Consider the following 26,954-nt stretch of genomic DNA (forward strand, 5'->3'; position numbering starts at 1 on the left):
TAGAAAAGAAGACTTATAATAAGTTACAGTAATTAAGGCAGGTAAGAATTGGTGCAAGTACAGACATATCGACTAATGGAAGAGAAGAGAGCAGAAACAGACCCATTATTATAGGAACACTTGAATAAGAGCAATAGGAAAGGATGGTCTTTTCAATGAATGGTCCTGGGTCAATTAGTTATTCAAGTGGGAAACAAATGAAACTTGACACCTACTTTCAATATTTCCCTGAGAGTAGGCCTGCTAATTAGTGTAGCTTTTATTCTTCATTCAATAATTACTCACTAAATGGCATTTTCCTATTTTATTTTCCTCATAAAATCTATAACTACCTGAAATTCTCTCATTAGTTTGATTGCTTTTGAATTATCTATCTTGCTTCCACTACAGTATAAAGTCCTTGAGAGCACTGCCTATTCTGCTTGTCATTGTCCTTGGAGTATCTAGAACATTTCCTGGCACAATCGTAAACTTTTGAATAAATAAATGAATGTGTAAATCTGCCAAATTCGGAGTGAAAAGAGCAAGTAATACCTTGATCTAGCGCTTGAATGAAGATGAGGAGTTTACTTGGGAGAGCCTGGGGTGGGGTAATGGTTTGGAACATATTCCAGATGGAGAGCACAGCAAGTACGGAAAGTGTAATAAATGTGCGAGAGAGCGTCACAGGGTGACTTTCTAAGCAGGCCATTCCTATATGTAGTAAATGCAGATGTTTGTTTAAAACAAAGAGCCTTATTTATACAGTCACAAGTCTCAGAGTACTTGTATTATTTTCTCTTCATTTTATGTATGAAAAAAACATGTTTCCCCACTAAAATATCAGCCCAGGATTCTAAGACTTATCCATTCTACCCAACTCTCAACCTTTTCCAGTCTAGGGTGGCACAAGCAGACATTGTTCGGTACTTACTTACATTACTTGGTGTTATTTAAATCAGTGGTTCTGTAAGTCAAGTGTGTGCATCATACTCACCTAGTTGTTTGTTTTCTTTTTTTTTTTTCCCTGAGGAAGATTTGCCCTGAGCTAACTCTGCTGCCAATCTTCCTCTTTTTGTATGTGAGCCACTGCCACAGCATGGCCACCGACAGATGAGTGGTGTAGGTACGCAACCAGAAACCAAACCTGGGCTGGCCAAGCAGAGTGCGCCGAACCGAACCACTAGGCCATGGGGGCTGGCCCTTGTTTGCTTTCTTGTTTTGTTTAAATACAGCTTCCCGGGCTCTGTTTCTAAAAGATTAAAACAGAAAGTCTGGGTAAGTTAGGTAGCTGGCTCCCGAGGCGTCTTAGTTGAGGCTGTCTTGGGCTGATTTAACAAATTACCACAGACTGAGTGGCTTCAACAACAAACATTTATTTCTCCTAGTTCTGGAGTCTGAGAAGTCCAAGATCAAGGCGCTGGCAGATTGAGTGTCTGGTGAGGACCCGCTTCCTGGTTCATAGGCCATCTTCTTGCTGTGTCCTCACATGGTGGATGGGGTGAGCGAGGTTTCTGAAATCTCTTGTATAAGGGCGCTAATCTCATTCATGAGAGCTCTACCTTCACGACCTAATCACCTCTGGAAGGCTCACCTCCTAATACCCTCACATTGGGGGTTAGGATTTTAACCTACAAATTTTAGGGGACAGAAACATTCAGTCCAGATCATTGAGTGAGTCAGATGCAAAGCAAATGTGGGATCTTCTGAATTCTAACCTTAACCCATGCTAACCAAAGTGTGTCCACTAAGCGTATTCACATCACCTGGGAACTTAATTGAAATTCTGAATCCGAAGCCCCACCCAACATATACTTAATCAGAATCTGCATTTTTACAAGATCCTAGATGATTCATATGAACTTTTAAATTTGAGAAGCAAGCACTGATCCAAACCACTGTGCTCCTAGACCCTCAGCATCTTGTTTGAAATGCAAATTATCTGACTTCACCCCAGATCTATTGAATCAGAACCCCAGTGGGGTTGGGCCTAGGAATCTGTTTTAACAAACCCTGAACACTCAAGTTTGAGAACCACTGGATCCAAGCCATTTGCGTGCCTTTGGCTGGCACCATTTCTAATTTTAAATCATTTACCACAGATGATTTTTAGAACCACAATTTTATTTCTCATGTCAGTGGAAATCTGGGAAGGTGCCAGAAGAAGGAACCCCAAAAAATCCACGGAAACATGTAAGTATGGAACAATACACCGCACTACGGCAATAATTGGAGGATTTCTTCTTTCCCAAGCTGGAGACATACGGGAAGGTCTCTCCGGTTGGGCGAACACAAAAGCCATATGCTGGTTGGCCATAAAACTTCTTTAGAGACATATCCATGATTTTTCAATAGCTCTTCTAGAAAAGGTATTACTCCCACCTTGACTTCTAAATTTTAAAAAGCCTCCACGTCTGAAACACATTTTTCAATGATTGTCAGAGGGAGGGTGACCGGGTGAGCAGCTGCTTCCGTTTATTTAAGGACGCTTCCAGAGGCTAACAGCTCCAGGTTTTCTAAATATTATGGGGGAGAGCATCCCTCGATTTGATAAACACAGCTAGCAAGGTAAGGCTTCCTCTCCTTCTTCTTTAAAATCAAAGTCCTCAGTGCCACCCACGACTTTTCAATCAGTTCCTAGGATTTATCCCAGAGCCTCTGCCAGCTGAAGGCTTCAAGTCTTTTTCTGTATGTTTGTTAGGGAAGTAAAACAAGGTGGTTTTAGAGACCCTTGGACTTCTTCCTCAGGCTCATTCCTTCGTTTAAATACTAAAGTGTTGTCAGTCTTTTGTCACTTTCAGAGTCACTGTGCCACTCCTTTTCGCGTCTTCTGAGGTGGGCCGCGAGAGAGAATCCAAGGCAGGATCTCCAGGGCTTAAGCTCTCTCCGGGCAGAGCCGGGGAAGGAAGTGCAGCCCCAGGCCGGTGCCTCCCAGCGGGGCCGCCCCTGGACCACCCCCTCCCGCCCCTCCGCGCTCCGAGCCGGCCTTGCACCGTCTAGCTCAGCGGCGCCGGCGCTTTTCAGGCCGACCTGGAGCGGCCCGGGCTCCCGGGGGCTCCTGGCCGGGCCCCGGGGCCAGCAGGGGGCGGCCGGGCTGCGCGCCACCCCAGCCCGAGGGGCCGGGGGGAGGAAGTGGCGCGTCCCGGCCGGCCTGCCCGGGTCCTCCCGGCCCTCCCCCGCCAGGCCGGCCCGGCCTGTCCCCGCCCCGCGCGGGCGGCCGGTTCCGGGTCCTGTGACCGGTCAGGCGGCGCGGAGGGCGGCGGCCGCGGGGAGTCGGGGCGCGCGCGGGGTCCGGGGGCGCGCGGGGGTCCGGCGCGCGGCTGGGGAGGGGGCCGGCGCGCGCCCGGGAGCGGCCGGCCGGCTCGAGCGGGGCGGGGGCGCTCATGGCGGGCGGGGGGGCCGGGGACCCGGGCCGGGGGGCGGCCGCCGGGCCCGAGACCCGCGAGCACCTCTTCAAGGTGCTGGTCATCGGCGAGCTCGGCGTGGGCAAGACCAGCATCATCAAGCGCTACGTGCACCAGCTCTTCTCCCAGCACTACCGGGCCACCATCGGCGTGGACTTCGCCCTCAAGGTGCTCCACTGGGACAGCAGGACGCTGGTGCGCCTGCAGCTGTGGGACATCGCGGGTAAGCGGGGGGCCTCGCGGAGCCCGGGGAGGGGGCGTCCCCGCGTGTCCCAGCCGTCGGGAGGGAGCCCGGGGCGCCCCGGTTCCTCTCCGTCCCCTCTCGCCGTGCTGTCTGCTCCGTCTGAACTCGCCTGCCTTGTGTGTGTGTAGAAGAAAGAGACTAAAGGAAATAGGGACATGGCCCGGGACGTGGTCGGGTGGACTCCAGTGGGGTCGGGACAATAGAACGGGCAGTATAGTGGAAGGACCTAAAAGCAGGACCAGAGAAGTAAATGCATAAACAAGCAAGCCCGGTTAGATGCCTCTGCTGTCTCCGGAAAGCCCTCTTATTTTTAAGAGACGGAAAGGAGGCCCTTTGCTCCAGCGCTGGAGGTGAGGAAGCCATGGGGCCTTGTCCCGAAGGTTGAGCTCTGGATATGCACCAGCTCATCGTGCACCAGGGAGAGGGAGAGGGAGGAGGCCGGCTCCTCTCGTTTAGCTTTAACATTTCACAGACGAGAACTGAAGTTCAGAGGGTTGGAGAGACTTACCCAAAGCTACACTCCTCGTTAATGACACAACCAGGACTAGAAGAAACCGGGTTCCTTTTCAGAATGTTTTTCCTCACCCACTTTGGATCTGAGACCCCGCTTTGGGGGTGCAACTTCGTTCTTCAAATACTATGCTCTCATTCTAAGTCAGGCCACCCAGGTAGAGATTTGGGAAAGCTTCTCTTGCAACCTTATGCTCCTTCCTCTCTCCCTAAACCAACACCTAGCCCCCCTCCGCCCCCCCCCTCAAGATATTGTTTCCCTGGCGTTTGCTTTCTGTTGACAATTTGGAGCATAATACCCCTCTCTGAGTGGGTACATATTCTCCTTGTTCTAATTTATGAAAACTTGAACTCTGCTGATGCAGTGAGTGGAATGTGGGCATTTAAAAAGATAACTTTTGGAAAGTTTAAATATGGAGGTGGTACCAAAAGTTACCGTGTTCAGTTATTATCAGTGTTAAGAAGTTCGGTCTGCAATAGAGCATTTGGATGCATGTTCAGGGTTGGAGAGACAGACCATCCTTCATCCTACAGATGCATAAACTGAAGGTATGGTTACCAGTTGGTAGCAGAGTGGGATGGGGGGGAGGGACACAGATCTGTCTGCTGGGTAGTGCTCTTTTCATCAACAGCTTATTGCATGAGAAAGTACGTATTCAAGAATTATAACCTGTATGCTCATTTATTTAAGAACAGACTTCTACCTTGTATGAGAATAAATTTATGTACGTCAGTGCCTCAGAGAAAGGGTATAATCAGCCTTGGGCTCAGCTTTTTTCTTTTTTTTGGTTACAGAAGACAAAAGTTCGTTTGAAAAGTCATCTTTTGAAGCCAGAGGCTTCTTTCGAAACACTTCCTTCTGTTTCACAGAACGCTTAGAACAGTAGTGTTGCTTCTTGACCAAGTCATGGATTCTGAAGGTTGCTTTACCACGTGCCAGTCATCTCCAGGAATCTTCAGGGTAGCTGTGGGTTTCCATGAAGATGATTTAAACCCCTGCCTGGGAGAGTTGTTGCTTTTGCCTTAGTCTTCATGTAAAATAATGTGGAATGTAGCTATTAAATTATGATTGTGTCCCCCTGCAGGCAGGTCAATGAGTAAGAATAAGTAGATTTTTATGACACAGTTGTATATTTAAGCTTCAAGGAAAAATGCTTATTTTTGGAGACTTGGGAAGGCAAATCATAACTAAGAGTTTTCTTCCTGGGTATCACCTCTTCTTTTTTTATGCTTCTTAAACAGACCTGTACAGCCAAGGAGGGGACATATTCAGTCTTTATCAGACTCTAGTCCATGTCTGCCTGGATGGGATATCCTTGCACTTTTGCCTAAATCCAAAGGTTCAGCTTTGCTAGGAAGGAAGGCAGAACTTTAAGATCCCCAAAAGGGATTCCTGGATGTTATATACCATTCAGCAAGTACACACCAGCAATGAACAAGATTAGAAGGAAAGTTAGGAGGTACTTGGAAATTATTAGGCTCATTTTATAAATGAAGTTTTTGGACATGGAGTCTTAATATATAAAGAAATTGAGAGACAAAAATAACTTGGCTTTAACTTAAGGTTTTGGGAGCAACAACATTAACTGTGTTTGCTTTGAATATTGGGACTTCTAGTGAATCCTAGTTCATACCATTTGAATTAAGTAAGAATGATGTGATGAAGGCAAACTGAAGGCCACTCCAAAAAGTTTTCCTCATGGCTAAACATATTTCCCTTATGAAGTAACAAACTTGAATCATATTTAATTCTCAAAGGACAGAAATATTCCTTGATTGCAAAACCGTAGGTGGAACCAGCCACTTGACGGGACTAATTGCGGGTGTGGTGTTATTACTAGTTAACTTTGTTGTTGCTTTAGAGATGGGAAGGGTGGTAAAGAAATTATGTTGTGTCTCTATACTTGAAGATCTGCCATACTTTGGCAAGTGTGACAGGCACGAGTTGTCCAAATGTTTTCTGTAAATGTCGACAAGCAGTTTAAGCTAAACTCTTCAAATTTAGAACCATAGCGACTCTTGGGTACAGGCCTTATGAATCCTTTCTCATTGTGTCAAATGAATGTAGCTTTAAAATGCAGATACTGTTTAATACAATTTTTGTGTTAGGCAATTTCTGTCTCTTAATTCATACCTCCTTTGAGACTCTTACTCAAAACATAACTGAAATATACTAAAATATTGAAGTCTTTGGTACAATTTTAAAGATAGTTTAATAAATGCATACTAAAATAAGATGTTTTAGAGAGATGTTTCTGATCTTCCTTTTAATGCATATTATAGATGAAGTAATATTTGGCTTACTTCTCGTTGTAAGCTTTTTAGCAACTATAGAATTTTCTAGGTAGGTTGAATGGCCGGTCTAGGCTAAATCTTAAAAAAAAGTTTCTCCATTTAGATATAATCTTCATGAATTCATTGAAGTGATTTGATTTTGTAGGGAGGCAAAATTTTACCTCTGCCCTCTTAGAGTTTTCACCTGCGTCTGAGAAGCAAATTGATATAAGACAGATTAACAGAAGAAAAGCATGTAAATTTATTTAATATAAGTTTCATGTAACATGAGAGCCCTCATAAGGCAAATGAAGACCCAAAGAAGTGTTCATTTTTTTTTTTTGCCCTTTTTTTGCAATTTTTATACTAGGTTGAATGAGGAGAAGCAATTGTGGAAAAATAATTAAACTATATGAGGAGACTAAAGGAAGATAAGAGTTATTTTAACGAGGTTTGTTTGTACAGACTTCTCTCAGCTTCAACGCCCCATCTCTGGTGGATAAGAATGTTTCCTTCCTCCCATATACGGAGGACATCTCTCACATGGAAGTTTTGTCTCCTGCCTTCTGGAAAAAAAGAGGGGAGAATGCCCTTCTTGCACTCCCTGCTTTTCAAGTGCCTTTAGTTCCAAATAATCCTTATATTAAAGTGACATTTTTAAGGGTGGCATATTCTGCCACCCTTCACTTTTTAGGATAAAAATTTCTTTATAAAAATCTGAGTGAGTACCTCTCCTTTAGACCAAAGGAAAAATCAAGAGTGATCTGCTCTGAAGTTCATGTAAATGTTATTTACCAAAGCATAAAATGCATGCTTGGAAGACATTATAAATTATATAAACTATACTTAGATTCACTTATTATTTTTTTGATTCCCACCCAAATTAGATTGTCGGTCCTGATTTCCTTGTTCCATCTAGCACATTGCCAATTACTATATCTAGCAGTCCCTTCTTGTCATCTTTCATAACTCTCCTGTAACCCTTCATGGCCAAGAATCTGGCATATTACCTCTGATGCTTTCTTGACTTTCAAAGTATCTGTCAGTCAGGGATTATTAATACTCAAGTGTCTTCTAAATATGAAGAAGTGGTGCTTTGAGGAATTAATCTGTGTAGTTATTTGTAGTCTCTGTCTTAAGTGCTGAGTACTGCAATAACTTTCCTAGTTCTTAGTGGTGGCCAATTACTTAACTCATTTAAAAGGATTTCTTAAATCTTTATTACATCTGACTCTTGTACAATCTTGCCATCCTCAGTCTTATTCAGGCTCAACTGGTGTGCTGAATTACAAGCAAAGCCTACTGTCCCATTTTACATCTTTAAGTCTTCCTCAGTTTGAGTCCTGAGACACCTTTGGGTGCCCCAGTCTGGACTGTGCATTCACAATTGCCCAGGCAGGATGGTCATCAAAACAGCATATTTGTGTTACCGTGCATGGAAATTCCCGTGATAATGTTATGCCTGTTGTCTTTCCTTTTTTGAATCTGTTACCATTTTTAGTTGCCTCAATTAGTGCATGTAAGCTGAAAGATGCTCAGGTTAGCTGTAGAGACAGTGGAGCAGTGACAAGAAATAGTAAAACTTGACTTTGCTCCCAACCATTTGCCTAATCATTTTACTGTTTGAATTGAATTATAGGCTCTTAGAGACCCCATAGTCTAAATACAGAAAGGTGTAGAAACTTGACCAAGAAAACACAGGTAGTCAATGGCGCTGTACAGAGACAGGTCTCATGACTCTGGATATGAAAACAATAAGCTTTTAATAGTGTAGTGGATTTTTGGTTCACTGATGTCAAAACAGTAGTGTTAACTCTTGTCTAAATTTTCAGATATTCTGGTCATCCCTGTATTAGGGCATTTGACTCCTGTTTTATACCCATTGTAATAATTACCATCTTCTTATGTTATCAATGCAGAATTTCCCATTATTATGCTTCTTTTAATTATGAAGCATAGTATTTCCAAGGAAGACACTTTTTGATTGGCTCCATCATTTTGTGTGTGTGCATTTTGAAAGACTATTTCCAAACTGTGGACTTTTCTGAAGGTAACAAAGCTGTTTTATTGGTATTTGGTTGCAGAGCACACCCTGGAAAAGCAAGGTAATAATTACAGATGTTTGCCTGGTCTGCTCTGTGATCTCACTAATTAAACCTGTCAACCATGCATTATTCCAGAGATGCAGTGTTGTTTTCAAATATATTTTAGGAGAAATTTTATACATCATGTGTATGTTATCCTGACCTTCCAATTTTCTTAAGCTTTTGATATGGAAATTTCAATGATTCTTATTCTCTTTTAAAATGTACCCAGGACTTTGCTTTTATGCAGGTGTGATGAGGCCAGTCCATTAGGAGATGATTGCCATTGAACAGATAGTTATTCACAGTTCCTAGAAGGAGGAAACCCATGCAGGGTCACATGGGGAAGCACCAGCGTGGGGCAGGAGGCAGAAGGAGCAAGGGGAAGTCATGGGCTGGAGCCTTTATTGTGGCTTTTGCAGGAAGGAATGGATGAGACAGGGTAGGCAAGCTGAGCAAGCTTGGAATTGGCTAGTTTGAAAGATTTCAGTGGGCTCTAGGCTATAGGGGTGGTCCCTAGTTGTCTAGTACCTGACCATGGGGCGCTTTAGGTCACCCTAAATCAGGAGAATCACCCTGAATCAGGTCACCCTATATTTAGGAGAATAGTGTCCTGGACTGCAGGAGCCTGATAAAAGATGGCAGATGAAGGTGTGGACTGGGATTGGTTGGTTTGCTTATCAAAGATGTGCTGTCAGCAAATTGCTGTCTCCAGGAATTAGTCAACCGTGGGAGAGGCAGTCCCTCCCCTGGTCTGCAAGGCCTCAAGATGTCAAAGTATCCTAAAATAGAGAAAACAAAAAAACATGATTAATACGTTTCCTAAGCACTTATTAAAATAGATTGAGAGATGAGAGAAAATGTTCTTCCAAAGAAGAAAACTTTGAAGGCCTTACATTTGTAGCTGGGGAATAGCACATCCTTAAAATAGTGAGGGTTTCACACTTAATCAACACTTAAGTAGTAGAGAGTGGGGTAAGTGACAAGTTTAAGTTGTATTACAGTTGTAGAGATCTTCTCTTGGATGCAAAATAAAAAGAACACAGCCATATAAATGTGGGGAGATTTCTGGAGGGTGAGAGAAAAGATCAAGAAAAAGGTGCTTTCAGGCCAGCCCCGTGGCTTGGCCGTTAAGTGCGAGTGCTCCGCTGCTGGCGGCCCAGGTTCGGATCCCAGGTGCGCGCTGATGCACCGCTTCTCCGGCCATGCTGAGGCCGCGTCCCACATACAGCAACTAGAAGGATGTGCAGCTATGACATACAACTATCTACTGGGGCTTTGGGGGAAAAAAATAAATAAAATTATAAAAAAAGAAAAAGGTGCTTTAGAATTCCATTCAATTATGTTTTCAGAAGAGTTTTTTGCACTTTTTACAGTTGAGGAGGCTAGGAACATGTAATTTCTTCACTCTTCTTTTGAGAGAGATGAACCACATAAAAATAAATGGATAGGAGGGGTTTAGTTTAAGGATCTCTGTTGGTCTTTCTAGCTGACAGATGACCTTACATTCTCTTCTTCCCCATTATTTTCACTCACTTCTATCCAGATATTTTCCTTAAGCGTCTTCTGCAGTAACTTTTGATTGCTTCTTCAAATGAAGCTAAATATGTCGGAATTTTTTAGTGTGATTTACATTAGATGTATGGAACCTCTTCCATTAGACTCACCTGAGATAGTTAAAATGCAGATTCTTTGGCATCAACCATATTAGTAGATTTGGCTTCCTCTGATAAACGTCCCCATATGTCATGGTTTGACAAGAGAGAAGTTAATTCTCTCACGTGGTAAGTCTGTGGTTGGGCAGTGGGAGGCTGGTGAGCAGAGCCATAAAGTCTTCATGGACTAAAGCTGGCATTTCACCCCTCAGCTATTCCTTGGCCATATTCTTGGTCTTTGTGGTCCAGTCAAATGGGCATGTCTTACTGCAAGGGCAGCTAGGAAATCCAGGACTGTTTTTTTTTAATTGGATACATGCTTCCCCAAATAAAATTCTGCAAAGGGATATTGGAGTAGACACCTCGCAACCCTCCATGCTTCCCAAATCAGAATTCCTAGAGGTAGGACCTGGAAATTTACAGTTTACCAGACACCATGGGTGATCTGATTATACTAAAGTAGAGAACTGTTGTCCTGTCATTGGCTTCGTTGCAGTCTGCCAGAAGACCCATCCTCTCACTGCACTGCAGGAGTTCTCCACTTAGTGGGACAAGCCTGCTGCCCCCCAGGCTCCCTCACACTCACCTTCCATTACCACTAAGTCCCTTTTATTTACGTCACCCCCTCCTTGTCTGTGTGGCTATATCAAAAGTCTCCCTTTGAGGGTAGTATATGGAGACACGAGCATTTACAGGACAGGGACAGTACGTTTCTTGCTTCTGTTGAACAGATTGGTTAAGAAAGAAAAAGCCATATCTTAAACTTCTAAAACCATTGTGACTTTGGACACAAATCAAAAAGATATTTTGATTTTTACTCCTTACTTTAAATTGATTAACATCAGCTGTTTTTTTGAGTTACCACAAAAGATGTAAATAGTTGTGTAGACAGACCTTACACAGTGACCTAAATACCACAAATGCCCAGCTGTCTCAAGTTAGCAAAGAGAAAATTCCAGAGTCTGAATTGGCATGTACCTGGGAATAAGTACTTTTGAGGACTACTTAGTCATATCGCTGCTACCATCTCAAAGCAGTTTATTTTCCTTTTAGTTTAGGTATTTGTTAATTTTTCAGTATTCAGTTTGTTACTCGTTTGCTTGACAAACAGGTTTAATCTCAATCTTAAAAGATGGTGGTATGAGTAAAAACGATGCTTTGTACATGATTTAAATAACAACTTTGCCTGTCTTTTCCTATAATGCTTATTTTTCCGGGTGGAAATATATTTCCAAATATATTTAGAAATATAGAATCCTAGAGTTGGAAACTTTCAGTCACTGACCCTCTCATAATAATAGTTAACATTAGTTAAAAGCTGTTTTCTAGTCACTGTCATTCATTTTATTTTTATTCTCATTTATACTTACATTAATTTGGAAAAATAGAATTTCTTCCCAGTTTACAGATGAGTAGACTCAGAAAGGTTAAGTGGTTTTCCCAAGATCTATACAACTATGACTTGCAGAGTTAGGGCATGGATCCAGATAATTCTGACTCCAAAGGTTTAACTGTTATGCTATTGTCTCCCTTTCATATATGATCAGAAGGAAAACCAGATAAACGAATGGAATTGTGTAAAATCATGTGACTCCTTTTACTTTCTTAGTAGTACAATGTTAAACTGTGAAATTCAGTGCATATCAAATCCAAACTCAGATGTGCTAATTTGATGCATTATCTTTTAAACCTGTTTTATCTGAAGATAATACAGCCATTTGTTTTATGAAAAATTGTGCAAGCTGGTGGGTTAAAAATGGGCAACTAGCAGGACAGTCTGTTTTTAGTTACATTGCTTTATCGGTTAGTATTTTGGTAGTTCTTTAATGTAAGAAATGGTTTTACTTCTAGCAATGCCTGTAATTTTAGCATGTTAAAGGGTAACGCTGAGGCAAGTTTATAATGGCTGATAAAGTAGTGGTATAATGAGTCGTTAACTTGATGCCCTAAAAATAGCAAAGCCTATGTGGCTACAAATTGTAGCCTCTTACAAATAAAACCCAAGACCCATTATGACATCACATTATTACCTATATTGAGTTATAAAAATTTTTAATGGATGGATAATTATCCTCTTAGAGCAAATGACTGAACTTCAAGTATATTTTGACCGGGTCTTGAACTATCAGCCACCAACCACACAAGCTTGTTAGAAGAGCTTCATCTCTGAAATGCACAATGAAATTTAAGGATTTTGTTTTAAAGGACTTTCCTTGTACTCACTAGAAACTATACATTTTCACCAGATCATCTTGAGTGAGAATATGTAGCTCAGTGATTCAGTGGGTGGGAAGGGCTAAGTGTTTATTTATTTATTTTTTATTTTTTTATGTGTGTGAGGAAGATCAGCCCTGAGCTAACATCCATGCTAATCCTCCTTTTTTTCCTGAGGAAGACCGGCTCTGAGCTAACATCTATTGCCAATCCTCCTCCTTTTTTTTCCCCCCAAGGCCCCTCTAGATAGTTGTATGTTATAGTTGCACATCCTTCTAGTTGTTGTATGTGGGACGCGGCCTCAGCATGGCCAGAGAGGCGGTGCGTTGGTGCGCGCCCGGGATCCGAACCCGGGCCACCAGCAGTGTAGCGTGCGCACTCAACCACCAAGCCACGGGGCCGGCCCCAGGGCTAAGTGTTGATACTTGGAAAACTAAGCACCAATTGTCCTGTTGCTTTGATTTGTTTTTCATTGGAAAATTTATATTTTGAGTTTCAAACAACATTGAGACATTTAGATGACTTATCAAATGGGGGCATGAACATAAAATATTAAGGTAAACATTAAAAAACTAAACAAGACCAGTAATTAATATCATAAGAGAAGGCATCTCTGGCCTGTGTTTCTGATAACAGTTCACAATGCAGTACTTTCCATTTCAAATATGAAGGGAAATACTTTCCTTTTGAAGATTTGCATTAGCTATAAAGAGAGAAGGCAAACTATTTTGTGGTTTTCTTTTCCCTAATTGGAATACATATTCTTGGAAATATATTTTATTATTTGTCTCAGTTCCTTTTTAAAGTAATTAGTGTTGAATACTCCCAAATATTAGATAAACATTTAATCCTTTTGCCAATGTGTGTGTGCCTTAAGGTTCACCCATTTGGGTATATAAGAAGTCGTGCAGCTTTAAGTGTCTTGACTAGCACTGTGCTCTTTTTCTCCTTTCTCATTGCCAAGTTGTAATAAAGGTTCCCTCTTCTAGAGAAGGAAATAACATATCTTCTTAAAGGATAAAACATTTTATAGTTATTTGGAATATGCTGGCAATATGCCCACAGCAATATGGATGAAAAAGTCTGTCTCTAGAATTGGAGTAATTAATGCATTCAGCAGTGGGGCATCTGCCCTTAGCTGCTGTGATAAAGCGCTAGGGGATGCAGAGAAAGGGTTTATCTTTTGTAATAGGGCCGTGCTATCCTTAAGTCACTCCTACACTGATGATACTGCCTGGATCCATTTGAAAACACAGGGACATAAGGAGCAACGTATACTCCAGAAAATAGTGGCTCACAGATCGGACAGCGCGTTAGGTAACAAATCAACCTAGGAAGTTTCAGTAATTTCATCTCCCTGGGACTGTATTTTCTCATCTATAAAATAAGAGAGGTTGACTAGATGATCTGGAGTGTTATCTTCCAGTTATAATATTGTCCATTTAAGTGTTTTGTCGGGAAAGCCTGAGAGTGGTCCCTCCCCCTCCAGTAAGAAATAACCATCGAGCTGGTCAAAGGGGATGGTGTTGCTTAGATTTCTTCCACTTGTCTGAACTGCATCTACTTCTGCAGACCTAGTAAGAGGAAGATTTCCCCGCGTTCTGCTGAATTTCCATATTGCTGTAAGCTTTAACTGCACACCCACACACGCCTACACACACACACACACACACCCCCCCCACATGAAACAAAACTAATGCAGCTGTCTTTGTATTTCATAACTGCAGACTTTCTCCTCTGCCCAGTCCGTTCCTTTCATGGCACACAACCCAGGAACATTTGGCATGGCAGGAATTTCCTACATTTTATTGATGTATTTGTGGAAAGTAGAATTCCAGAATAATAAAGATTTCTTGGATTGAAATTGGCTACCTCTCTCAGAGAGTATACTTTATATTTCTTGTCTAAAATTTTAATAAAATGTCTAAGATTGTATAGAGTTCAAATGCAATGCTAGTTTAAATGTGCAAGTGTTTCCCATTAGTTTGATTCTTAGCCCTTTTTTAAACCTAAGAAGGGCTGACTCTTGATGTTTTGTGAAAGGGGAAGTAGGAGAATGCATAATTCTCATGGGGATGACTCAGAGCACTGTGGGGAAATTGCATCTAGAAGTTCCACGTGAAGCCATGTAATCCACTGATGGTAGCATGGCTCTGGCCAGGCTGACTGCCCATGGGCTATGTGCATTGCTGCATCCAACCTGAAAGTCACAGTCTGGAAATAAAGGAATAAAGACAGTTTATGAAGATACTATATTTTCATGACGAGTTAGCATTTGAATGGCATTTCTTGATAATGTATCTTTCAAAAAGACTGATTAGATTAGCTTACAAACACCTCAGTGAATAGCATCCTCTTGCCTGATCCCATAATATGCTCTTCATATCTCAGATTACACCTACCACATCAAGGTATCAGTTTGTCTATTTCCTCAAATAGACTTTTAGCTCCTTAGGAGTGGGAATTATATTCATTCTTTCATTATTTTCATGAAAGTACTGTACTTTGTCTAGTACAGTGCCTGGTCCATGGAAGGAACGTAAAACATTTTTTAGTAGAGATCAGATCTGGATATAAGAGGTAAAAAGAGATTTGGGAGTTGTATCAGGCAGGAAAGACTAGGTTGTATTGGAGTTCCAGCGACATTAAAAATCTGTGGTTTAAAATCATTATTCCTCAACTCTTTCTACATGGCCATAGTAGGAGGCAGAGGTTTGGGGGTGATGGGGAGGTATAAGGGCAGTTTTTCCTTGGAGCCACCTGAAGACCCAGGCTAACAGAAGCTCTACCATCTGATGATAGGGTCGTCTCAGAATCAGAGTTCAGGCCTTGCTGCAGGAGAAGAATGCTGGCACCTAAGTGATTCTGCTTGGAAGCGACACTTCTATTCACATTTCGTTGGCCAAGACTGGTCTCTTGGCCACTCCTAATTAAGTGGGGGCAGAAAAATGTGATCCTGTGTACACTTATAAGTGGAGGAGAATGGAATATTCATGAACATTAGTTTTATTTTCCACTGGAGTTTTTGTTTTACACAATAGTAAAGGAATAGCCAAAACTACCCAGAGTGAAAGCATAACAAAGATACAGGATGTAACTCTTACTCTAGTAGCAGAAGTAAATTAAGTTTAACAAGTAGAAGAGCTTACCATATCTATTTATTTAAACCTTTGAAACAACACAGTTAAATCTAGGTTTCACCCGTTAGGTATGTGGAGAGCAGCTCTTAATTTTATGTTAAAATTTTTATTTTACATCAGTCCATCTTGTCTTTCTCTACTTCCTAATTAAACTTCATGTATTGTAGAAAATTTTGTTTCTTACTTGTTTTTACCAGGTCAGGAATAGCTCTGAAGCGCTAAGGGGTTACTTCAGAATTTTTTTTTAAAAAGATACGAACTCAGTAAAATAGGAAGTATATTTTACTATTCTTTTGGAAAATAAGCGATTTCCCTAAACGCATGGACTTGGCCTTTTGATGCTGGATCATTTACAGTTGATCCCCATTGCTGTCTGGATTCAATGACTGTAGAATCTTTAGAAAATCATTGTCACACTGAAGTTGTCACACATCTAACCTAAAACACAAACTTAAACATCAAAGTGACAGTTGGAAGGGACTTCGATGATCCCCAAAGATCTCAAAGACCATTGGCTTGGTTAGGAAGAGAAAGCTCCTTGCCTGGGGTTACTTGACCATTGAGTGCTTGATATTTTGATTTTCTAGTACAGTTATGCTTTCCTCAAGTTCACTTTCCTCTGCAAACTTTTGACCACTACAAGGTCCAGCACGTGACTAGCTAATGGTTTAAGGCTTTGCCGTGTTTAATTGGCACCATTTTAAAAAGGATACTCAGGCTTTCATTATGCACTACATTTATGGAGCACTTAATAATAATATTAGCTAACATTTATTCAGTGCTTACTATGGACCTGGTGTTTTACACATTTTGAACTTGAAGTACAAGCTACATGCACAGACCTTAAGTGTATGCCTTGGTGAATTTTTATATACCTCTTCCGGTTCAAGCTATAGACTATTCCTGACCCCCTACAACAGAAATCATCAAACTTTTTCTGTAAAGGTCCTGAGAGAAATTATTTTAAGTTGTGGGCCACTTATTCTCTGTTGTGACTCCTCAACTCTGCCATTGTAGAATGAAAACAGACATAGACAATACAGAAATGAATGAGAGTGACTGTATTCCAATAAAACTTGATTTAACTGGATTTGGCCATGAGCTATAGTTTGCCAAACTTCCCTAAAAGACTCCCAGATGGGAATTCTACATTTAACCCTCCCGGTGACCATCAGAGGTAGATAGTATTTTTTTTATAGCTTTATTGCAGTACAGTTGACATACAATAAAATGTACAATTTGATAAGTTTTGACATATGTATACACTTGTGAAACATCACTACAATCAAGATTGCAAACATTTCCATCACCTCAAAAGTATTTCCTCTTGCCCCTTTGTAATCCGTGCCCCAGCCTTGCCCAAGGTAATCATTGATCTGCTTTCCTTCACTATATCACTATAGTTTTTGTTTTTTAGAATTTGGTGTAAATGGACTCATTGTATTGCCTATTCCCTCTCTGATCTGGCTTCTTGCACTCAGCATAATTATTTTGAGATTCATCTATGTTGTTACTTGTATCCATAGTTTCTTCCGTCTATTGTTGAGTTGTATTCTATTGTGTGGATATACCATAGTTTATGCGTTCCTATGTGGATGGACATTTGGATTGCTACTAGTTTTTGGCTACTTAAAATAAAGCAGGTATAAGCATTTGTGAACATGACTTTGTATGAATATGTGCTTTCCTTTTGTTTGGGCAGATATCTAGGAGTGATATGCATTGGTTGTATGGTAGACGTATGTTTAAATTTTTAGGAAACTGCCAAATAGTTTCCCAAAGTGGTTGTACTATTTTAAATTCCTATTCTCACCAGCAGTGTAGGAAAGTTCCACTTACTCCACATTCTCACCAGTACTTGGTGTAGTCACAGTTTTTAATTTTAGTCATTCTTGTGGGCCTGAAGGGGCAGCTCACGTGGTTTGAATTTGCATTTCCCCAATGATCAATGATGCTGAGCATCTTTTCCTGGGCTTATTTGTCATCGTATATATTCTTTGGTAAAGCGTCCATTCCAGTCTTTTGCTTACGTTTTTAATTGAATTTTTATCGTCTTACTTTGGAGTTTTGAGAGTTCTTTATATGTTCTGCGTACAAGTCCTTTCTCAGATAGAGGATTTGCATTTTTTCCTTCTAGTTTATACCTTTCCTTTTCATTCGCTTAACCGTGTAATTGACACTATTCTGAGTTGCCCTATTGTGTGGTTCTTAGAAAGCACCCTATGATGTTGAGATTGTAGGGAGTTTTGAATCCTCGTCTTGCAACCTAAAGAAAATTAATTGATATTGCTAAACCACAGGGTCCTCCTCGAAAATTCCTTGTCATATACATTTCTGGTTTTCGTATACTTTACCAGAAAGTTTATATGAGTATAAATTCGAATATGATTTAGTATAATTGGTAGAAAGAAATGTTTTTAGGGATTTATGGATGATTCAATAAACAAAGCCACAGTCACTGAAGCTAAAGATCTCTTTCTAACTTACTGAATTTCTATACTTTTACTAGCTTGGCACCCTACCCTCTGTTCTAAATTGCAGGGATGGTCTAAGGGAATACTTTCTTATAACTATGTAATAATCTTGTAATCTGGAATATCTGAATGAGGCTAATTTCCCTAGTTGGCATAGTCATTTCATATTTAATAATTAAAATTCATAAAAATCAAAGTCATCGGTCATGTGTACTTTCTAGTTAAAATTGGAGTCGAAACCACTTCAATGAACCTACGTAGTCTTTTTGCAGAACAGTGATATTGATTTGGAACAGTCGACATAGCCTCTGTGATTATTAAATGTAGGTTTATGGAAAATTGTACAACGTTAAGTTTTTACAATGTCAGTATTGTGATCAAATAAACCATAGAGTTGGCAGATCAGATTTACATTACCAATAAAATGTGAGCGTGATAGTGGGGTTTCATATGTGACCATTTGTTGTAATAAAATTCAGACCTCTGGGCTATCATAATACAGCTTCAGGGAAGCCTATTTGAGGCATTACAAAACAAATGAACTTGAAGTTTATCCATTTAATCTTGACTGTTGTATTCTTTCATTATTCCATTAAGCAATATCTAAAATTGTATGATGGCACAGTAGCATTCGGAGAAGGAAAAAATATTAATTTGGGCATAGCTTTGCATTTGTTACTATTAATAAAATGTAGATAAAGCATGTGTTTCATCATGTGTTTTAATAGGAAAGTGTCCTATCATCTTGTTTTTATCATTGGTCAGAGAGTTAGAAATCTTAGATTTGCATTGATTGCCAGTCATTTTTCCTTAGCATTCTAGTCACTAGCTTGACAGACTGAAGATACAAGCTGTAGAAGTCAAGGCAACTGCAAGATAGCTCAGAATGGCTGGCATCATATTTCTGTAGTGTGTGGGAGTCAGAAGACCCACGTTCAAGTCCAGGCTTCTTTAGTCGGTGCTGTGTACTCCTGACCAGGCAACTCTGCATCTTTTTCTGTCCGTCAGATGAAGATAAGAGTCCTTCCTATGTCAAAGAATAGTATGATAGCAGATAGTAAGAGAATGCTTTGCAACATCCGATATGGTATGTTAAGCAAATTTTTTCCCCAAAGTATGTAACATGTTAAATTACTTTAAAACTACAGTGATATTTGAAGAATTCTGTGATTGATCCTTCTTTTAATAAGAAGTTGTGCCACTTTTTGTTCTAAAATAGTAGGTTTGCGTGTCTGCCTTCTTAGAGGCGAGCAGTCTTGCATATTGAGTCAAGAGTGGGTATAGGCTAGAGATGTGAAGGAAAGATGAGTTAAAAACTTGAGCTCTTTATCTCGTGTCTAGTCCTAATCTTTTTGACTAGCATTTTACCCACCATACTTATCTGCTTCCTGCAAGCTTCATTTTCTTCTATTCTTGTCTGGTCTCTTAAACCAAGGGGAGTGGACGGGAGAATGGTGGATTCTGTAGCTTTAAGTACTGTCATCTTGTGTTTATGGAGAATGAGTTGTACACGCCAGAACATAAAACTAGTTAATTCTGTGCTTAGACCACATGATTAGCCACTTCTGCTTTGTGGGTCGGGTTCTATGCATATGGCCTTAATCCCACCAGTTTATGTTGCTATGGAATGGGAGATACGTGTTTATAGCATTATTCTCAGGTCAGAGGGGTTATATCGAAATATAGACTCTGTCTGAATTATGACTTTTTAATCTCTTCTTATATTTATTTCTAGGGCAGGAGCGGTTTGGCAACATGACCAGAGTATACTACAAGGAAGCTGTTGGAGCTTTCGTAGTCTTTGATTTATCAAGAGGTTCCACGTTTGAGGCGGTCTTAAAATGGAAGAGTGATCTGGATAGTAAAGTCCATCTTCCGAATGGCAGCCCTATTCCCGCTGTCCTCTTAGCTAATAAATGCGACCAGAAAAAGGATGGTGGCCAGAGTCCTCCCCAGATGGACCAGTTCTGCAAAGAACATGGCTTCAGTGGGTGGTTTGAAACCTCCGCGAAGGTGAGATCTGCTTTGTGTGTGTGTCTGCTCTGCTGTTCCCTTGTATATCAGAGCTGTAACTATACAGTATTTAGAGGAATTTATGTCAGTGGTTTTTGGAAGCAGAGCATGGATATGTTATAGCTTCTTTCAGTCAGCAGCAGGAAGGCTTTCAAAATTGGTTAGTGGAGAGTGAATAGAATGGTAGATTTTACGTTAAAAAAAAAATGAGCTTGGGGCCGCCCGGTGGTGTAGTAGTTAAGTTTGTGGGCTCCGCATTGGCGGCCTGGGATTTGTGGGTTCAAATCCCGGGTGCAGACCTACACACCACTCTTCAGGCCATGCTGTGGCGATGTCCCACATACAAAATAGAGGAAGATTGGCACAGATGTTAGCTGAGTGACAATCTTCCTTACCAAAAAAAAATAAAATAAAAATCAGCTATGATTTAGAGCAAAGAACAATGACATTTTCTGTGAGTTTGAGTCTTTAAATGAAGCATTTCTCATGAAACTGGAGTTTATGGGGAACGAAGTGTGTTGTCAAGCACAAGTATTTTTGATTCTTATGGAAGGCTTAATGAAACATAGACACAGATGTCCCTCGTGAAGACGTACGTCATGTGTAGGACTAACAAAGGCATTGAAAAGGTCAGAGGGAACGTAATCAGATGATGTTTGAAGAGTTTTATGTTAACTATTTGTGAAAGAATTTGAACAAGATGAAGGTATCAACATTTGTGACATGCTTCTTCATGAATAGTAAAGTGAGAATTTTTTTTTTTGTCCATTACAGAAGCTGGATAAAATATTTTTTGAAGAGAAACAAAAGCTTAAGTTGGCTGTTGAAAAATCTTAACAGTCTAGATATACAAGAAGGCAAAAGTGAAAATTACAAGCACAGAATTTTGGGGGAAAGGGGCTTGTTTATGTGGAAGTTTCTCTTTAGAGATCAAATGACAGACTTATGTAAGAATGATGAAATGTTTGAGAAATTCCGTGGTGACAAACTCAAAACCATAAATTTGCTGTAATCTTAACACAGTTACAGCTTTTAGGATGCCTTCTATGAATTTCTTGTATATATTTTTTAAAAAGTCTGGTTCTTCCAAACCACCTACTTAATACTTTTAGCTATACCAGAAACCCACCCAGAAAGTGGAAGATGATTTGGTGCCACTGATGATCAGAATAATGAAAGCAAAGCTATGAGAGACTGCACAAAAAGATGCTCTGAAAATACTGAGTGATGATGGAATCCTTGGAAAACATAATGTCTGCTAGAGGCAGAAGTGTTTACTCCTGAGCTAAAGGCAATTTGTTTAAATAAATATATCCTAGCATCTTAAAATTTAGTTGTATAAATAAAAGTAGAGGTGGAAGAAAAATGAAGCCCAGAGGTGCTGCATGAGCACATAGCCAGACAAGAGGGAAGAGATCACAGAGGGAAGGCTTCTTACAGAGACTTGTTCCGGAAGCCATGCCCTCTGCCTGCTCTGTGTTTCTTAGGTGATTTGTGTCACTTTCAGCTTTGGTGGAAAAAAATTAGTGGGTTTGTGTAAATATTTATTAGATCATGAAATTTAGTGGAGGAGATGTATGTATTGCAGATAAAATTTCCTCTTTATGTTTTATTTGAATTAATCATTCAGGTAAGAAATCCAAATTTGTCCCCAGATTCTACATGGAATATTTGTAAACGATGGTGTCATGTAGCCTGTAGCTTGAGACTATGAGTCATCAGCTTCGTTAAATTTATACACAGGGTTACATGTAGAGGTGAGGAAGAAACATTGGTTAAGGGTATAAGTTTCAAGTATGTTCTGTGCTTTCCTGCAAATATATTAGAAACACCATCTGCAGAATTTCTTTAGTAATAAATCAAGATGTTCCAAGAGAATAACAGTAATATAAAATTTAGGTTAAAAATTTTAGTCAAGGGGCCGGCCTGGTGGCGTATCGGTTAAGTTCGTGTGCTGCGCTTTGGCAGCCCGGCATTTGTAGGTTCAGACCCCGGGTGCGGACCAACGCACTGCTTGTCAAGCCATGCTGTGGTGGTGTCCTGTATAAAGCAGAGGAAGATGGGCACGGTGTTAGCCCAGGGCCAATCTTCCTCAGCAAAAGGAGGAGGATTGGCAACAGATGTTAGCTCAGGGCTGATCTTCCTCAAAAAAAAATTTTAGTCAAGGCTTAAAGTACTGCCAAAGTGTCACTAAAAACCTATGCTTCTGAGCTGGCCAGTAGCTAACTTCAAATCTGACTTTTGCTTCAATTCTAGCAATCTGAATCCCAAAAGGAACATAGCCAAAACACAGTTTTGAATTCATGAATTTTGTCTTTTCACTTTTATGGCAAATAACGGATTTCTAATATGAAAAAGTATGAACTAATTATACTACAATATGGAAATTTCTGTCCCTAATCGATTGCTACTAAGTGCAGTTAGAGAACATTATAATTATTTGATACAAAGGGGATGGTGGGAGCTTAATGACATTTGGACATTCAAAGATCAATACTCTAGTTAAAGTTAATACTTATCTGTGGAGCAGAGGTGAAAAAGCTTGTGCTGATTCTGGAAAAGATACCTGAATAAATAGCATAGGTCCTGCAGCTTTCTCACTGTCTGAGAAAGGTAGAACACAGAAGGGAGAAAGCTAGAATGCACGTCGTGGTGTTGGGTTGGAATTGGAGAGAGTAATATGAACTTCACGTTTTGTATATATAAATATGTATATTTCTTTGTTTATGTGTATGTGTATATACATATATATGAGATGACTTAGGAGCAATGACACCACAGAACCAATGAGCATCCCAAGTCCTCAGAATTTGGTTTTTAAATATTGTTCTCCAATAAAAACCACTGGAGTTCTGTGGAGAAATGACTGATTTCAGGACTGGTGAGACAAGAAAAGGAAAGATGTGCCTGAGATATTTTGTGGTGCCAGGAACAAGGAAACACTCACAAAGTGGTGGAGACATGTCAAAAAGACACAAGAGCCTACTTAGAGTGGCTCCAAAATCTAAGACCATTTGAGCAACAAAGTAAATAATATTGTAATGGATTTAATCTTTAGAATAAAATAATAACCCATGATATGAATAAACAAATGAATAAATAAGTGGGAGAGAAGTGAAAGCTCTTCCTAACAGTAGAATTCCAACCAATAAATGTAGAAGGAATGATAGAAGTAGAAAGTCACCATTAAACACCACAGTAATAATGGTTTTAGGGAAGAATTACTTGATTCTAAAATTAATGGGAACAAGTGTGGTGAAAAACGGGATGTTTACATGTTTGTAGCTACTAAGTACAAAGGGAAAAACAGTAACTTTCAGTGGAGAAGCCTGGTAGTCATGACTTTAAGCAAATATGGCTCCTCCTTCACTGAGGACACATGACTTAGTTGTATTCCTGCCAAAAATGCATAACTTGAATTTAATGATAAGGAAACATCAAACAGACCCAAACTGAGGGATAGTCTCTGGCCGGTACTCTCCAGGAGTGTTGAGGTCATGAAAGACAAGGAGATTGGAACTGTCCCAGGTTAAAGGAGACATGACCACAAAATACAGCTACTCTCCTGCATCAGAAATAGGACCTTGAGACAATTGATGAAATTTGAATAAGGTGGATAGATAAATGCTGACACAATAATTTTATCTAATTTCCTGATTTTGATAGTTGTACTCTGGTTATCTAAGGTGTTAACGTTTGAGGAATATGAGTGAAGGTATATAGGAAGATTTTTTACTATTTTGCAATGTTTTTGTAAATCTGAAATTATTTAAAAATGAAATGCTAAATACTCATTGTGTATTTAATGACGACTTAGAAGTCAATCACACAGATGTGACAGCTAGTGATTCCTTAGGCTATCCTTAATGGACGTGATACCAACAACATTGTTCCAGATTCATTTATACATGACAACTAAAAGTCATAATTTGTGAGATGGGAGAGTGACATGATGCATTTATCATATTTTAATGTGGCCTGAGCCCTTTGACATTTCTCTTCACAATATATCCTGAATTTTTGAATTAGATATTCAAGGGCAGGAATTCTTTCATTTTAATGCTTTCATTTATGTGAGTGGCAACCCAGAGCAGGGTGAAGATTCCTTTTCAACCATGGAGACAGTTGATTGAACCTGAGTGGCAGAGTTTAAAACAGGAACATCAGGAAGGGTGAATCTGTGTAAAAAGAAGAGGGTTCCATGGCCACATTACTCAATAGCATTGAGCTCTTAGTAAGCAAGCACTTTAGTATTGGAGAACATGGAGCTGGAGTACTTATAATGCCCCCTCTGATGGGTTTGCCCTGTTCCCATTCATACTCTTAATGCTTTCTTCTAAGAATTAATCCTAAGAATTGATCGTATTCCTCATTTCTGCGTTACAGGATAACATCAACATCGACGAAGCAGCCCGGTTCCTAGTGGAGCATATTCTTGAGAACCACCAAAGCTTTCCCAGTGAAGAAAATGATGGGAGCAAAATTAAACTGGGTGAGGGGACCCCGCCCGCAGAGAGCAAGTCCCAGTGTTGCTGACATGGCTTCCTGCTTCTCGGGTGCAGAACGCAGCCTGACTCGGTTCTCCGGTTTGCAGCAAATTCCTGAGAATGCATTCAAGGTGGCGGTTGTGCCACTCTGTGAATCTTCCCAGGGCTGCGCTTTCAAATGAATGCTCTGGTTTGTCTTCAGATCAGATCAATCTTTCGCCTTTTAAAATGTGACAATGGCAGCACGTCTGGGAGCCTACGCTGAAATGGGGTGTCTGGTGAGGTAGTCCTGCTGGTCGTTCCACACCTTAAGGCAGGAACACTTAGGCCTCTGTTGTTGCGTTGTATTCAGGATAATGTTTACATCCTTTTTAACATCTTTTTAAATGACGGTTCCTCAGGATTTGGTAAGACTTCCAGGTTGTAGCGTTTGGTGGAAACACAGGGGTGGTAATAAAACTTACCTGCAGTCTTACAGTAATTTTTTGAGTCTGTTTTTTTGTCTCTGTGTTCCATCCTCACTTTTGAGAAAGGCTTTGAGATTCTGTTAGCCGCAGAAGACTTGAAGTTCCTGTTTAGCAATTTGTTTTTCTGTTCAAAACTATGGTATTTCATGTAAAATTGTTATCCTTAAATATTATAATTTAATTAGTCCTAGCTAGTGTGGCATGTGGTTATTCCTCAAACACATTAAAATACCCTTCCTAATTCCTCAAGGAGCACTCACACCACACTGGTATTCTGGATCTGGTTGCTAGTGGTTGGAAACAATTTAAATGAACATTTCTTCTCTCTCTAGTCCCTTCTCTCTTCTCATTTCTTCTCTCTCTAGAAGAGAAGGGACTTCTCTCTCTTCTTCTTGTGTGTTTATGTCTATAACTGAGGGCCTGATTGATATTACTGTGCAGCTCTCTCTAACTGGAGCTGGTCTTTTCAAATCTGTAATAGTAATGGTCAAGGAGAGAGTTTATTTCAAAGCACATATGATTAAATCTGAGATTCTACAGTATGCATCATGAAAGAAACTAGGTCATGTGTGGTTTTATATCAAGTTTTGGACATTTAAAGTATAATACATGAGAAATTTAAGGCAGGATCACAATCTTTGTATGACTGTTTAACCCAATTAAGGAACAGAATAAATATTTTGACTGAAACCTTTGTTTTGAATTAACGTAGTTCTAGAAAGGTATATGAGGTAGACTTTTTCTGCCTTAGAAAACTTTGTGTCTATTCACTTTTGCCTTTTATTTTTAAGGGACTTAATGATATTGTGTGAAAGGTTCGACTTATCTTTTTCAAAGGAATTTTAAAGGTATTTGTGACATAATCCAAAGCTAATGCAAAATGAGGCATTGGCCAAATTTGTCTTATATGTTAAGTATGAACTTGGATAGGAAAGGTCCATGCATTTATTGAGAGCAGGGGGAAAAAAAAAAAAACTAGCAAAGAATTGCATTTGCTCTGACAGGTGTGTTCTGGAAAGAAATAGTAGTTGTCACTGGCTGTAAAGTGTAGCTCCCTCTGCTCACTAAACTTAAGCCTTGGCTGGGAATCATAAATGTGTTTATATGTTATATATTTAAGTAAATTATCTCTTTAACCTCTTTGGACATGTATTCTCTATAGAATCAGATTTTCTGAGGGTAGGAGGTAGAAAGAAGACCCTTATTTAGGTAATACTTATCATTTAATTAATATAACCCTTTTAATTTTTTTAAAATATTGCATTAAATCTTGCTTCCTAAGAAGTATGTGTCATATTCTAAAATTTTTTCTAGACTAGGTACAAAGTACAACTTTTTAACCTTTTTTTAATTCCAAAGTCCAGTAGTGTAAATAGTGTGAAATGTTGGTGCCAAAACCAAAATGTTAGAAATATAAAGCTTATTTTAGGTAGTCACTGAAAGAGACTGAAGTCGGCTTGGAATTTTCTTTTTTTATATATTGATTTTCATTTTTACAAGAAATTCATCAGGTTTAAATGGATTTAGCAGTGGATGCAAAATCAAGAGTATCGTACTTTCTTTGCCCATTTTTATCGTATCTGTTATCTTAGGATAATTTTAAGGATCCACAGTATCTTAAATAATTGTTTTTCTGTAAACACTCAGGGTTCTGTATATCTGTGTGAGACAGTTTATTCAATTTATCATTTCCTACACTTTAGAAGTAAAACTGAGTAACTTGTTTTGCTTTGCTCCTAAATTCTCACTACAATTTGTTTTTGTAACTTGAACATAAAATTTTAATTTAGGATAAGCTACGTAAAAGGTTAAAGGAAAGAAGAGAATACTTTGACTTCCTTATTCCCTTAGTTGCTTAATGAAAATTCCTGAGACTCACTTCAGACTTATTTACATAGTTTTCTGGGGATAGGGCTCAGAAATCTGCTTTTAAAGAAAAATCTGGTAATGTTCATTTGGAAAACCCCCGTATAGTAAGTAGCAATAGTTAAAGTGTTTAGTTTGAAATC

At 39.8% G+C, this 26,954-nt stretch overlaps 1 protein-coding gene across 1 annotated transcript; it reads left to right on the forward strand.

Moving 5' to 3' along the window:
- Positions 1 to 3,351: 3,351 nt before the first annotated feature.
- RAB32 (RAB32, member RAS oncogene family) lies at positions 3,352 to 25,135 on the forward strand. Its single transcript, XM_058534237.1, has 3 exons — positions 3,352 to 3,606; positions 19,714 to 19,991; positions 24,378 to 25,135. Exons 1-3 carry the CDS (start codon positions 3,363 to 3,365, stop codon positions 24,525 to 24,527), a joined length of 672 nt encoding a protein of 223 aa, XP_058390220.1. The 5' UTR covers positions 3,352 to 3,362; the 3' UTR covers positions 24,528 to 25,135.
- Positions 25,136 to 26,954: the final 1,819 nt, after the last annotated feature.

This window comes from Diceros bicornis, chromosome 39 (assembly GCF_020826845.1).
Source record: "Diceros bicornis minor isolate mBicDic1 chromosome 39, mDicBic1.mat.cur, whole genome shotgun sequence".
Lineage (NCBI taxonomy): Eukaryota > Metazoa > Chordata > Mammalia > Perissodactyla > Rhinocerotidae > Diceros > Diceros bicornis.